Raw genomic sequence first — 16,663 nt, 5'->3', positions numbered from 1 at the left:
TTAGTTACTGGAAAGTTGAGTAATGTATTATGACAAACTTTTGTAAAACTACGCGCTTAGCCGAGATATCAAAATATTACTTCAACGAATTATGGAAAAGAGCAACTGAAGAATCAGTAATATGTCGTGTTGCCGATCTAATTCGGCATTTAATTATATCGAGCTCATGAATCTGTTTTAAGTGTGTAGATATGTCACAATTATTGTATATTCCATGATTTTCTGCTCAATCAACCTAAAATAATTCACCAAAATCTTAGAGTCGTTAATTGTCTTGTTTTCACTCGTCAACAGCTCCTAGAATAGTCCATATCTGTTGCTAACTCGATGCTTATCAAGCTACGATTCAAACTTTCCTCCCTTCCTAAAGGACAACATAGGACTCCCTACTAATTATCAATGGCAGCATGTTACGTTGCCTAGTAAGCAATGTCCTATCACTCAGCGTCAGGCAGTTGATCGGATAAGGAAATGATTAGTGTTGTTTTACTTTACCTACCCTTCCTCTCGTTCAACTTTATGCTCAACTACACGACTTGATTTAATTAGCAAACTTCTTGACCCTGAGATACAGCGTACAGAGAAACGAACGCTTTGTTGGTTTAACCCCACTGCTGTACTTACACTTTGATCTGCTTCCGCAAGCAGATTGATTTCGATGAATCAGAATCCGAAAGGCAACAATGGGAGCGAGTGTTGTTTTTCCAGAAAAATATTCATGTCTACCTTATACAGTAAAGAGCCGTTTTTAAAAAAATAATTGAATATAATTACATTTAATAAATATCATTATAATATAAAACAAACACAAACTCAAACCAAAAGTTTTGAAATTTTCTGCTCAACTAATGCCCATTGTCCACTCTTCAAGTATAACTGTCAATTAATAGGCTTAAGTTTCTTCGTTCGGGGTGTTCGCCGTGACATACGACGACGCTCGTCAATCGTTCGCATGGGAGGGGAAATTTAAACCTTCCACTTGGGCGCCGTTATCTAGAGTCTAGATCTTATCGCGTGTTCCGATTGGAATCGACTTGTTTGAAACCGGTAGTCAAAACAAGTATGTGTGTAAACTCAGTAGCATTCACCAGCATGCCTGCACATTCGATTGGCACAAAGGTGTAACCAGATTACACCTTCTATCGATATCAGGTGTCTATTTAGACGAAATCAGAGACTAAGTGTCGCGTTGCAACAGACCAGAACGATGCAATCCGAATGAGTTCAATCAAACTTCGAGGTAATTAGATTGACGTGAAGGAATTGGCTAATTACGCCCTTTGAGTGATTTGTGAAATAATAATTAGCGCTTATCATTTCTTTGTATGTCTGCTTCAATCTGATTGTTGTCGAATGATGCATTAACATGATTACCATAGTTTTTATGACATTTGGAAAACTGATAATCTCTATAGAAGGCCGATAGCAGGCACAATATGCGTTTAGTAGCAACTTGCAGTGAATTAGAATGCTCAGAATTCAGTAAATCAGAATGCCACTTATAGTGAGTTGCAAAATACGGTTCGGTGAAAATTGAGTTATCGCAAGTCCCGTGTCTTGATGGCTTTTCGAATCCAATCGTGGTCGTCGTGCGCTCGTCGGACGTTTTTTTTAGGGTCGTTCAAAATCACCTGTTGTGCCCGAAAACCTAAATGCTGTGCGTGATCTGGTTCCAAAACATCGACATGTTACCTACTGACAATTATATCACTGGATCCGTAAGTAACAGTTATTTGAGTTTCAAACTTTTCAACGATTTTCGAAAAACGTTGTTTTGATAGAAATAAAAGTGTCCGATAAAAGTGAAACGTTAGTATCCGATAAAAGTGAAACATTATTCTTCAAGCTACGCTCAATGAAAAGGCTCATAGATTACTTCTCTCTAAATGCATTCTTTTTTTCCACAATATTTTCTTTATTCAGATTTTCGTTTTACAGTTTTAGGGATACAACTTTCAGTTTTTTATCTATTGTTACATTTGTCAACGTTTTGTTTGTACATATTTTATCGGGTCAATCAATTTACATGTTAGCTCCTAATGCTTATTTCTAAATGCAGTCATTTTCAAGACATATGAGAAACAAAGTCGAAAAAATGGATATTTCATGAGAATACGCCTTTTTATCTATTGTTACATTTGTCAACGTTTTGTTTGTACATATTTTATCGGGTCAATCAATTTACATGTTAGCTCCTAATGCTTATTTCTAAATGCAGTCATTTTCAAGACATATGAGAAACAAAGTCGAAAAAATGGATATTTCATGAGAATACGCCTTTTTATCTATTGTTACATTTGTCAACGTTTTGTTTGTACATATTTTATCGGGTCAATCAATTTACATGTTAGCTCCTAATGCTTATTTCTAAATGCAGTCATTTTCAAGACATATGAGAAACAAAGTCGAAAAAATGGATATTTCATGAGAATACGCCTTTTTATAATTCTCCATCGAAAATTATTACTTTTGGAATCCTCGTGGAATTTTGAATAAATTATTCATTAACATCAAGACAATGCGAGCAGTAGTTTTCGAAATATTTGTAAAACAATATCGAAGAAAAATCGCTGGTTTATATAAACTAGAGGTTCAACAAGAGAGTAACCGCCATATTGAAAAAATACCTCCTTTTAGGTAACCGGTTCAGATATAAAAAATTAGGTTACCACGGTCTTCTTGTTTTTTTTTCTGGTATAAAAGTTTACCTTTAGTATAAACACTCAACTATAAAAGCGCATTTTTTAAATGTATAGTATTTAATGAGTGTGATTTAACGGAAATTCATACCGACTTGTGTCTGTTGGAAGTATACAGAAAATAGCTATATAAGATATACCGCTAGCAGCTAGCTACATCGAAATATGATTCAGAAGAAATACCATCAGTGGCTCCACTTGTCTCAGCATCCTCCCAACATAATGATCTAGCAGAATATTTGAGAAATCAAAAGCTGAGGTATTCATTAAAGGGATTTCTTGACTTCATGTATGCCCTGTAGCAGTTATCTTAAAGAGCTCATGTCTGACAACTATCGTTAAGAAAAGTATTCTGAAATCGTTGAGAGCATTAGGAAACAACTATTCGACCATCCACCCCAAAATGAATCTGAAGAAGTTCAAGAAGACAGTGAAAACTAAGACTGCAGCATTTGACAAAATCATTACAAAATTAAAGGTGAAACTTATTGAACCTGATTCCTGAAGAGATGATAAAATATGGATATTCTTAATTTTACCTAACTCGTGGTCTGTTCTAATTACAATGATCCTTTAATGTGAATAAATACACGGTTCACTGGCATTTCCTAACAACAAATGTGGCCGTCCATTGGGTGTCAATATAAAACGTGAAGTACTGCAGTTCTTCAACGACGATTATATAAGTAAAACTATGCCACAACAACGAGATTACGTGTCAATTTGATCTAATAGTGTGCGTGACCCAGTTCAGAAACGGCTTTTTTCCGAGAACTATTCATTCGTTCTTCAAGATGCTGTTCAAAGTCATCTTTGGAACAATGATCAAGCAACAATTCATCCATTTGTAATATATTATAAAGAATCAGGCACGATTAAAAATTTTAGTTTCGTTTCAATACCAGAAGTATTGAAGCATGACACAATTGCTGTTCAAGTTTTCATTTCCAAATTAATAACGTTTTAAGAACAACGAAAGAATATAAAAAGGCAAATTTTGTATCGGACGGGGCAGCTTCTCAATATAAAAATAGAAAAAAATACAACATTGATACGGAGTGGTATTTGTTCGCAAAGGTAAACGACCTTGTAATGCAGTTGGTGGAACATTAAAGATAATTGCAACAGGAGAATCCGAACATCCATTAAAAAAAATCCAAAAATGAATGAGAAATAGAAATGAGCTATTGGAATTTTCCGTTGAAAAAGTCGTCAATGATTGCTAGATCTACAATTGACGTTTGGCGAGCGAGTTGTATAAGTGCTTTTTTTATTTAAAAGATGTTTTATTCAGGCCTATTTGCGTACAAGCTTTACGTGGCCGATTTAGCTGAGTTTTTAGATAACAATTTTTTTGTATTGGATCTCGTTGTCACTCTTTTTATAGGGGGAGAGGAGCTTCCATTTTCCTCCTGCGAGGATTGAGGGGAAGTTTGTTCGCGGTTCGTCTCGTCATTCATTGCCGCATCGGTGGTATTGCTGTTGATTTCGTTGCTAGTTGCTGTAGATGCGCCTTGTTGTACATTGTTTACAGTTGCTGGTTGGTTGGATGGTAAGTTGTTAACTGCAGCTGGTGTACTTTGTTCTATAAGGGATACGTTGGATGGTTTCGTTGAAGGGGATGCTTCACTGTTGTTGGTGACTGTCACAGGTGTACTGGGGTTGGTGTGAAGGAAGCACCGTTGTCCTTTGGTGTGGTTGTGTCCTTGTCCGGTTTATCACATGGCTTACCGTAGTGAACAGCTTTTTGGCAATATTGACATGTGGCCATCTGATTGTCATAGGTAACAAGTGGTTTTCACGGGATTCTTGTATCCTGACCGAATGTCACATAAGAAGGTATAGGCCTCTTCAAGCGCATGCATATCAAACGTACGCCATTTAGAATACCGGGAAAAAAATTCTTCCACTTTTCTTTTTCGATAGAGAGAATAGCGATCTAATATTCTATTTTACGACTGTCAAGCACTTATACAACTCGCTCGCCAAACATCAATCGTAGATCTAGCAATCATTGACGACTTTTCCACGGAAAATTCCAGTGTCCATACAAAACAATTGTATGGATTTTTCCCCACTTTTCCTATTTTTTTTATGTACGAACCCTGTGAGGGTGAAAACTGATCAAACAAAAAAGAATCATGTAAATCCGTATATATATATATATATATATATATATATATATATATATATATATATATATATATATATATATATATATATATATATATATATATATATATATATATATATATATATATATATATATATATATATATATATATATATATATATATATATATATATATATATATATATATATATATATATATATATATATAGTTTATCTCGGTTTTAACCTAATTTTAGTCATTCACCGGATTCACACAATCAATCTGCTAACGAGAAAACGAGTCAATTTAATTTGTATTCATGTCATGTCTCTAACATTACTTACTCGCGTTTTGTTTTCGAAATAAATGGTTATTTTGGAATCATCGTGGATCTCAAGAAATGAGGAATAGTATAATGAGTGGTTAAAATATATTTAAATCCAAAATTGTTATAAAGGGAACGGGTATAACGTGATAGCTTCGTCGATGACTTCCATGCAGCCCGCCTGGGCTCGTTTCCAAACCCCGCTCACAGGGTCACGAAGAGGCGAATGACCTTAAGGTTAACACATTTATAATCGAAAACAAAACGAAAAAATAGCTACAAAATTAAGTTCAATTTATTTTTCATTAATTTAGTACAGAACGGTAGTCGTGCACACACTTAAAAATCACACAAACGTGCGATATATCACACATTTTGATGTAGTTTCAAGTGCTGATACATGTGAAACTCCGAAATGTCTCCGAATCAAATGCCTGTTACGTTTACTACAGATTTGTCTTTTAACATGTTTTTATACCGATGATTGATAAAATTTTCCTACATTAATTTGCATGAAAAATTTTTTCTCTAAATATCGGTCATTATAATTTCAAATCATTCGTTACTGTAATGGTAACATTCGCCGAGTTATTTCAACTCAAATTACCAATGACCAAATAAAATAAATCAAACCAAAATTAGACCCACTCAAATAAATTGCTGACAAATTCATGAAGTTTATTCAATACTCATAATTTTGTCGACCAGGTAGCAGTTAAACATATTTCACTGGCACCAAATGCCAGTGAAGTAGTCGTGCATTAATTCATAATTGAGGAATTTATATTGAATTTCCCCGGAAACCCCCATTGGGTAGGTGCAGCACATACGGAGGCAATGTTTGTTTTTGTAGGCTTGTGAAATGAATTAACCGAGTGACGAGATTGCACAGAGCAAACAATTAGCGATAGACAAACCGATATTGGTACATTGTGTTGGTCTACTGACTGCTGATCAACAGATAAAGGCTTCAGTGGAATGGATGTAGTTTATTTATGACCGACAATGTGCCCTACGTGTTTAGTTCATTCCTAATACAAACTGTTATTTTCACTATCTCCTCTAGATGAATCTTCGTGTCGTGACACTGACTTTACTTGGGTCAACTCCCGAAACGAGGCTCCAAAAGCATCGATCGATTCGGATCGTAGATCTACTTCGTACACTACAGTTGGTGGTCGGTCTGTGAGAAGTCGTACCGGCGGTCAAGAACTTAGTACTACAAATGTTGGACCCCTAACTCCGGAGTCTCCGTTAGCTCCCAGTTGTGGTAAACCTCCACGACCTCTGACTGGCAGTTTGGATCGCCGGCGCCACAATCTAGGTGCCAGTCGTCATGAACGTGATGCCAAAAGCCGTAGTACTCACTCACTAAAGGACAAATCGTCTTCATCGGACTTGCCCAAACCAGACTCTCAATCGAGCTGTCTAAGTTTGAACTCTAAAGATAAAGCAGCACCAAAACGTATTGGGCATGGGAAAAGTTCAGTTGATGATAAATTTTGGATTTTTGAAGAACATCAACATGACTCAGGTAACTACAATAACTACAACAGCAGTGGAAGTAGTCATCATCAGCAACACGGTAACAGTAGTAGACAAAGTCCGGGGATGTGGGAGCTTCCACCTCCGCCACCGACTTCACACTGGGACCCGCACTACTACTGGAACTGGAATCACCAGAGCCGGGAGGAGTTGCTCCTAATTGATTATCACCGGAGGCAGCAGGAAATGTACCGATATGGAAGCAATGGGGCTCTCAGTAGTAGTCAGGAACTGCCTTGTTCCAGTGGCTGTTGCAATCGAGGATACTATCAACCGCCTCCTCTTCCTCCTCCTTGTTGCTCTTGCGAACATAGCCGGATGATGTGGGGAAAAGATTGTCAGGTTGGCCACTAGTACTAGCGAAAAACCATACTTAAATACAAAGTTTATGTTCACTGATATTTCTACCACGAATTCTACTAATTTCTGTTTTTTTTTCTTTCCCAAAATCAGCGACAAGACACAGACGAACGACTTCGTCGATTACAAACGGACAAGGAAGCGCTGGCCCTTCAGGTTAAGGTACTAACCGAACAGATCCAGACACAGAGTACCAAGATAACGGAACTGGAGCGAACGGTATACGACAAGAACAAGCTCCTTTCGAATGCGGACGATCTTTTGCAGCGAGTAAGCGAATTTGCCAAAACAGTTGGCATCCAGATTGACAAACAGAAAGTACCGCGATTTTTATTATTTTCATTTAACACTACTTTAGTTTTCTCCTTCCTAGCATAGCTATCAGCCTTCCCCGTTTCGATGTACTATGGAATGTTCTTTTACTGTTAGATTTAACATGATAGCTGTGGAATGTTCGTTGTCGCTTGTGATGCGAAAACTGTCCTGGTCAAGAATTTCAGTGCGAAAGGTGGTTCAGAAGAGATTTTTGCCGACGCCTATTCAATCGCCATAGCTTTCCAAAATCTAATAGTTTTATCTAAAGATCTAACTGCTAATCATGTTCTTTAGAATTCTTATTTTATGTATATATTCTGAACCTGCTAACTAAGAAATTTTGAGTAGAATTTCGGCAAATCACAGTATATCAAATTTATAATATTCCAAATTGGCCATGATTGTTTAGTACAAAAATTAAAATACGTATGTGTATGTTGCCTATCGCAGGTTTTATGTTCACATAGGAAGTGCCATACCAGTACATGCATGCACATATCCACAGTTATTTTATGAGTATTCTAGTACCGTTTGTTGTAGAAAAATAGTTTGTCATATGGTTGCCAGAATAGGTTTGTGTATACAAAGTATTACAAACTGTTGTTTCGATAATCAGAAATTTATTTTTTTTGGTTTAGACAAAATTTAAAACCTATTACTCAGAATTCATCACGCTGATGACGCTAGCTAACCAACTAACAAATATTTTGAAATTATGAACCTTAATTAACACAATATCATCATTCAGTTTACTCTCGCAATGGATTTATGATTTAAAACAAATGCTTTCGGAAATTTGCTTATCAATGAATAATTATAAATGTCAAGAAAATGAAAGAAAAATTTCATATTACCTAATTGCCCATATTCCGTTTTTCTTTTTCACAGATTAAATAAAAATTTGTAGTATGTCATGAAAATAATTTGTAATTGGGAGCAAGCTCATCTTAGATCAAATGAAACACAAACTCAGAATATTAAATATTTTCTTTACTTGTTACCTTCAGTCAAACTAGTTCAACGCAGCATTTTAACTTCATTCGCTAAGTAGTCGTGAAATTCAAATCTACTTACGTAACACAAATTTATAACTGCACTGTAGTGCAATGTCCTTTCTGATGCATCGATCGAAAACTGATTGTGATTCACTAACCTTCCCGGATTTTTTTAGTCAAAAATTGAGTTTCTCTTAACCATTTGTACAAAGTGCACATAATTAATTTTTTTTATGGTCGAATTGCTCTATATAACAATATTCATGTCTACTGTCTCTTGAAAACAAAATCATATTGAATTTAGTCTGTATCGAAAAATAGTACATGACTGTACTGGTAGAAAGCTGCGGAACATATAAAAATTTATCTTAGTACTCCTCGAGAAATCTAAGTGTGATCATTAGTCCAAAACGAGTTTTGCATATGCGAAGTGTTTAGAAGCCGTGTTTCTCAGTAATCAGGGAAAAGGACCAAAATTATCATTTCAATTGTCCGTAAATGTTATAAAAACTCGTTCTAATCCACCTATGATGCCTTTATCATAATCGACTATATGAGCAATCGATGTGATTTTTCCTTTATGAAATACTTTGGAAACCGAAGACCGACGCAACTAAAGTGAGTTTTTATGCCTTCAACTGAAAAAATGATTAATGAGATTACCTTGAGTCTAGTATTGAAAATTTTGTGAATGCAGTTGTCGTATGTTAGAGCCCCAGCCTAGAAAGATTCTTAGTGTCAGTTAGAATCGGCAGCGAAGATTTTTTTTGCTATTTAGAAACCGAAAATTTGCAAGCTGAAATGAGTTTGTTCAACCATGAACTGATAAGACCTACAAAATTAGAACAATTCACAATCGGTTCTAAAGATTTCGTATTCTTGTCGCGTCCTCACTTATATGATTTTTTAAACTTAATGTTTAACACTCTTCACACGAAATTACGGAAACATAGTTATAGCATCCGCTCAAAAATTGGAAAGCTTTTTCGAGGCCCGGAGAGCCGAGTGTCATATAGCAATCGATTCAGCTAGACGAACTGAGCAAATGCCTGTGTTTATGTGTGGCTGTACACAGATAAAAATATTTTGTGATTTTACATTTATTTTCATGCACATATTTGGAGCAGGCAATTGAATGGAAAGTTACATTACAAAACTAAGCGGTTTGTCTTGTTCAATGAAAAACTAAATGAATCTTAATGTAATCTTACATCACTCATGGTTTTAAATCAGATTTTCGTTTCAACTGATGTCTATTTCATAGTACTATCGGTTTACATGTCGTGTAAGTTTCATCTTTTCTTTCTGTGTATGTGTGTGCAAAATAAAGAGGCGTGAATCTTAGATAAGGCTGGATCGATTTTGACCAAATGAAGTTTTTTCAGGTTGCAAATGAAAGTTTCTCCAGAAAGTATATACGCTGTTGTTATCGTTTTAGGATCTGATAATTTCTTTCCAATTTATACAAACTTTTATTTCGAAATTTGCTATTTTTTGACAATATCTGTCACAATTGACCAATCGAATAAGCCGTAGCTTGTAAGAATCCGTTAACTATTCACCGAGATATAGATTTATAAATATAAATATTAGGCATTAAAAATTTCAAATTAACATTGACGGTGATGAGACCGTGCCAAAAACTGTACCTGTTTAGCTATACAGTTGGGGAAGTACAGAAAGTATTGACAAAAATTCTAATGTCGGTTTTATTAGATCACAAGCTGGATTAATACCACAGCGTTGGTTCTTTGATTACTTTGCTCAACCGTTATGCCATAATAAAAGAAAGCAAAATCGGATTACGACCACTAACAGCAGTGGTGCTAGATATATTAAGGAATGAGGCATTGTTCAGACCTTGTGTCGGTTTTCCTTTAATAACTGTTTCTACAAATGTCGGATTGATTTGGGGTCTTGAGAAGTTTTCTTCCTAGTAAAATTTCCTACGAAAACGATACATGTACTGATTTTTAGAGTTCATAAGTTGATCTCCAGCCGATTTTTTATGTAAAAAGTGGATTTCTCCATACTAAATCCCATACAAACTTTAAACCTCGGGCGCGAAAATATAGTTTCTCCGATCGAGCTAAAATTTTGCATGAAACTTAAGGGACCCAGAAGGAATACGAAAAGTTTGGTGGAGTTGAAATCAATATTTTGTCCCACCCTATTGTTCAATCTGAATCTTAAAACCGATAAGTTGTTCAAAATTGGCCGTCGTGGGCTGCTGAAGTCACTTGATAAGATATTCAAGAGTAACTATGAAGAATTGGGTACTTGAAGAGGAAAATTGATACAAGCATCCTCCACAGTCTGTCGATTCCGATCCGTTGCATGTTTTAAGAAGTTGTTACGCAGATTTCGTTAAATTTTGCGAAAACGATTACACGGCCTACTAAAATGATAGTATCATGTTGTGTTATAAGTACTTTCAAAGTTGAAACCGTTTCTGAACATTTTTTTAATAACTATTTATTGGAATATGAGTTAAAATAAAATTATTAAGATTTAAATTGGATGTTCAGCCACAAGTGGTGACTTTTCAGCCCTATTATATACATGATTTGGTTATTACCATGAAGACATCATTTGCTTCCGCAATTCTGTGATTTTTGTGTAGGGAAAATTCTAAACCTACTTGTATTGTGTAATGGGGAAAAGGAACTTATATACTAACTTACTAACTAATACAGAGAGCGAATCGATTCATTTGAAGATTGCATCGATTTTTGTCGGAATTTGCTTATAACATTATGTGACATTACATCTAATGGTTCTATATTTGTGAGTCTGTGTAACTCAGTTGTACTAAACCAGGGAGGACGCTTCAAAATCATTTTAAGAATTTTATTCTGAATCATTTGAAGCGTGTTCTTCCTGGTGGAACAACAACTTGACCTAATTGGTATTGCATAAGCATGGCTACGTTAAACCTAAGTATTTTGCTTGATCAGGCCATGTCAATTCCAAGCCATTCAATTTGAGAATGTGATTATTGTTTGGTTTAAGAAAAGAAGCTCTTGGCTTATGAGGAAAGATAATTAATTGCGTTTATGCTCCATTTGGTTTTCTGGTCCGAAGAGGCGAATGACATAAGATGTTAAAGCCTCTATAATTGAAACAAAAAAAAAAGATAATCGCTGAAAATATTTAAACTTCTTTGTAGGCGACTGCAGATCACTCTTAGATTTCTATCTGTGGCTAACAGACTTGTGTCGTCACAGAATAGCGGTTTCTGACAACCAACGGGTAGATTTGGAAGATCAGAAGTGAAACTATTATACAAGATTGGAGCTACGCTCGAACCCTGCGAAACACCTGCTCGTACGGGTAGCAATTCAGATTCACAATTCTGATAGCTAACCTGAAAAGTATGATCAGTTAAATAATTTTGAATCATTTTGATCAAATAAATAGGAAACTAACCAGTGGATAACCCAGAAGATTTATTTGCTTTTATCATGTTCGTTACTCTGACAAGTTGATGAGTATTTGAATGTTCATGACGCAATCCTGCTCTGGTAAAAAAATTGAATTATCATTTATATGAAACATCATTCTCTACAAGATATTTTTTCAAAAAGTTTACTGATAGAAGAAAGTAAGCTAATTGGTCGATAACTTGATGTTTCTGCTGGGGTTTATCAAGTTTGAGGATAGGTATTACTTTAGCGTTTTTCCATCTTTTTGGGAAGTAAGCTAAAGAAAAACACTTGTTGAAAATTTTAACCAAGAGTCTCAAGGCAACATCGGAAAGATTTTTAATAAGAATATTAAAAATTCCATCATTACCAGGAGCCTTCATGTTTTTAAGTTTGATAATGATTGACTTAATTTCATTAAAATTCGTCTCAATAATGTCATCTTGTTATAACACTTGAGTTGAAATATGATCATATTTCAGGGATACTTTATTTTCAATAGGACTCACAACGTTCAAATTAAAATGGTGGACACTTTCGAGCTGCTGAGCAAGTTTTTGAGCTTTTTCGCCATTTGTAAGAAGTATTTGATTTCCTTCCTTGAGAGCAGGAATTGGTTTCTGAGGTTTCTTAAGAACCTAAGAATGTTTCCAGAAAGGTTTAGAATATGGTTTAATTTGTTCAACTTCTTTAGCAAAATGTTCATTTCGTAAAAGAGTAAATCTATGTTTAATTTATTTTTGTAAATCCTTAACTATGTTTTTCATAGTAGGACCACGAGAACGTTGATATTATCGTCGACGAACATTCTTCAACCCAATGAGTAGTTGAAGATTGTCATTGATGATAGGAGAATTTAATTTACTTTGAGCTTTGGGAACTGAAAGATTTCTAGCTGCGATAATGTAATGATTCAAATTATGTGCTGTGTCGATGTCCGCAGAATTTTCTAAAATAGTTTCATGATCCACATGTTTTTCAATGTGAGATCTGTAATCCAACCAATTAGCTCTATGATAGTTGAATGTAGAACTAATTGTATTAATTATAGCTACGTTGGAAAGTCTGAATGTTACAGGAAGATGATCTGAGTCAAAGTCAGCAAGTGTAATCGGTTCATTACAAATGTAACTTTGATTTGATAGAACCATATCAATTGTAGAAGGATTTTTAACAATAGAGAAGCAGGTCAGATTACTGGGATAAAGAACTGTAAAGTAACCAGCAGAAAGATGGTTATGAAGTATTTTACCATTACTGTTATTTTGCCTACAATTCCACTGGGCATGCTTAGCATTTAAGTCCCCTATTACGAAAAATTTCAGTCGATATCTTGTGAGTTTTTGCAAATCGCCTTTAAAGAAATTAAATTACTCCCGGTGCATTGGAATGGCAAATATGCTCCAGCAATGAAATAAATTCCATAAATGGTTTCAACTTCGATTCCCAAGCTTTCAATAACTTTAATATAGAAAGATGGTAAAATTCGATGTTTAATTTGCCGTTGGACAAAAATGGCAACTCCACCACCCATTCCAGTAAACCTGTCAAATCGATGGACCACATAATGTGGATTACTTTTCAATTTGACATTTGGTTTAAGAAAAGTTTCTGTCACAATGGCAATATGGATTTTGTGAACTTCGAGAAAATTATAAAATTCATCTTCACTCGATTTCAAAGATCGAGCATTCCAATTTAAAATAATCAAATAATTATTTAACAAAACTGTTAAATTTTAAATTCATTATAATATTATTTGCAAATTGCCATCCGATTTGAAATGCTTCAGAAAGTGATGAAGTCGAATTCATTCGGATGATCATTTGAAAAAGATGATCTTGTAGGTAGAAGTACCATTCGCTCTTTTTTCATAAGTATTACTTGGGAAGGGGCAAAACGAATCAATTCTTTTAGTTCATTTTTAATTTCATCAGTACTTTGATAATTTGATAAGCATTTCAAGACAGCCTTGAAGGGTATGTCTGATTTTATATCATATGAATAAAATTTATGAAGTTTCTCTTACAAATATCGGATAAGACGTTCATAATCTTCACATCCATCAACCAAGACTCGATTAGAGATGGGCAAAACAGCTCTTTTCAAAGAACTGTTCTCTAATACAGAGTTATTTTGAAAGAGCTAGTTCTCCTGAGCTGTTCGTTCGTTCTTTTCATAGTTTTCATATTTGTTTGTGCAAAGACTGAACGAGAACTTAGTTTTGTTAGATTAAGTGTCACTATTTAGTGAGCAATTATATAACAGTCCCACAAATTTGAATTTAACTTTCATGATGAAACTTTCTTATTACAAAAATACCGTTCTCGATAAAAAGTTATGCGAGCAAAAAAAAGTGCCTTCACTTTTATCTGAGGAACTACCGTTCTCAAAAAAAGAACTATTGCTCATTCATTCTTTCATAAGAACTAGTTCTTTTGAACCGTTCGCGAACGAATTGCCCATCTCTACTCGACATTATCCTCTTCGTCCGATTTGAAATGAGACTTTTACTTCAGGGAGAAAAGTAGAAAGCTCAGTATGGAATGCTTTGAAGTCGGAAATCATCACCGTCACTATAGGCATAGATTGTTGTTTCTTCCCAGAACGACCAGCGTCCATTTTGGGAATTTTTGAAAAAAATTCTTCTATGTCGCTACAATCCGATTCGGGAAAAATATCGAAAATATTGTTAGACGGCATAGAATCAACGGAAGGGAAGTCCGTCCCTTGTCTTTTATTTTTACATTCAGATTCTATAAGATCGTGAATGTTATTAGAAAATTGTTGAATAACGGATTGTGATTTATTCCGTATTGAATTATTTTCAGCCTTAGGCTTGTTCTTTCTGGTTGGGCGCAGGCATTTTTGAAATGAATGAACTTTGAAATTAAATTAACTAGGCTATATTAGTCTTGTATTACACTCTTAGTTTGGAAAAGTCTTGATAAAGACTGATTTTGTGGTAGTCTTATTAAAGACTGATTAGTTCGAAGAATAATTCTTGGAATAGCTAGCCTTAAAAAAGGCTGATTAATTTCTTAGTCTTGAAAAAGACTGATTAAATTAGAATATTATTCTTTGTATAGCCTTGAGAAAGGCTGACTAATTGTTAGTCTTTAAAAAGACTGTTAGTGATTCAGGTAACCTTGAAAAAGACTGAAGCCTTGAATCAATGAAACTCTAGGTAGCCAGAAAATATTTCCAGGAGCCAGGAGCTATACGCGTGCGGTGCGAACGACTGTTCAACACCGACTGCGTTTCTAAACATATTTATTCGCTTTCTTCTTGAATCCGTATGGGAAACATGATGTGTGATTGAAGTAGTACCAAATAAAAAATCATCTTTTTCTACTGCTTCAAGATTAAAAAACATGGTCTTTCATTACATTTTATGGTTTTATTTATGTACAATTCGTCTTCGACTTACCAGTACGTTGGCGGTTCATATCGAACTGCAGGTGCATTGAGCAGGTCAACATAAACCTGTAAGCATACGGAAAAGTTTACTCTACTTTGAGTGTCATAACTTGAATAGTTGCGCCGAAGTGTAGTGTCTGTACTGCCGTCTCGAACGGAACAAATTTGCAACGGGTAGTAGAGATTCACGAGCATTGATTACTACTAACCACTTAATGTCAAGATGACAATAAACCTTTTTCAATTGTTTAATTACACCCAAACCTCCGTTTACGAACACTTTTTATACGTAACCTCTTTTTACGTACCTCTTTTTACGAACCAAATCCCAAATAACGTAAACTTTTTTTACGAACCAAATCCCAAATAACGTAAACTTTTTTTACGAACCTACTTCGTAAAAAGAGGTTTTGTCATTCATCGAAAGTGATTTCCGACTCCATGGAAACTACTACAATATTGGTATTTTTGGAACGGGTTTAAGGAGTAGATTCCGGAAAATGATGTTTGACATATTTTGGAAATCCAAGATGGCGACTTCCGGTTGATTGATATTCCTTGAAAACCCATACAATATGGGTATTTTCGGAACGGAATTGATGAGTAGATGTCAGAAAACGATGTTTGAGGTAGTTTTGAAATTCAAAATGGCGACTTCCGGTTTGTTGATATTCTTTGAAAACCTATATAATATGGGTATTTCCGGAACGGGGTTAATGAGTAGATGTCGGAAAATGATGTTTGAGGTGGTTCTGAAATCCAAGATGTCGACTTCCGGTTTATCGATATTCCTTGAAAACCCTTGCAATATGGGTATTTTCTGAACGGAATTGATGAGTAGATGTCGGAAAATTATGTTTGAAGTGGTTCTCAAATCCAAGATGGCGACTTCCGGTGTGTTGATATTCCTTGAAAACCCATACAATATGGATATTTTCGGAATGGAATTGATGAGTAGATGTCAGAAAACGATGTTTGAGGTAGTTTTGAAATTCAAGATGGCTACTTCCGATTTGCTAATATTCCTTGAAAACCCTTACAATATGGGTATTTTCGAAACGGGGTTAATGAGTAGATGTCGGAAAATTATGTTTGAAGTGGTTCTGGAATCCAAGATGGCGACTTCCGGTTTGTGGATATTCCTTGAAAACCCATACAATATGGGTATTTTCGGAACGGGGTTAATGAGCAGATGTCGGAAAATGATGTTTGAGGTGGTTCTGAAATCCAAGAAGTCGACTTCCGGTTTATCGATATTCCTTGAAAACCCTTGCAATATGGGTATTTTCGGAACGGAATTGATGAGTAGATGTCGGAAAATTATGTTTGAAGTGGTTCTCAAATCCAAGATGGCGACTTCCGGTGTGTTGATATTCCTTGAAAACCCATACAATATGGATATTTTCGGAACGGAATTGATGAGTAGATGTCAGAAAACGATGTTTGAGGTAGTTTTGAAATTCAA

The 16,663-nt window shown here is 35.2% G+C and overlaps 1 protein-coding gene across 10 annotated transcripts in view; it reads left to right on the top strand.

Moving 5' to 3' along the window:
• The window catches only part of LOC131436503 (liprin-beta-2), a 74,252-nt gene that overhangs the window by 37,248 nt on the left and 20,341 nt on the right, over nt 1-16,663 (top strand). For 9 of the 10 annotated variants that reach the window (XM_058605237.1, XM_058605239.1, XM_058605238.1 and 6 more), the window contains 2 exons: nt 6,205-7,025; nt 7,137-7,361. In XM_058605237.1, the coding sequence (XP_058461220.1) occupies nt 6,205-7,025; nt 7,137-7,361 (1,046 nt within the window). The remainder of the gene's footprint in view (nt 1-6,204; nt 7,026-7,136; nt 7,362-16,663) is intronic. The other variant, XM_058605243.1, reaches the window with a different exon arrangement.

Source organism: Malaya genurostris, chromosome 3 (genome assembly GCF_030247185.1).
Source record: "Malaya genurostris strain Urasoe2022 chromosome 3, Malgen_1.1, whole genome shotgun sequence".
Lineage (NCBI taxonomy): Eukaryota > Metazoa > Arthropoda > Insecta > Diptera > Culicidae > Malaya > Malaya genurostris.
The sequence above is the reverse complement of the archived record's forward strand: the minus strand, read 5'-3'. Positions and strand labels throughout refer to the sequence as shown.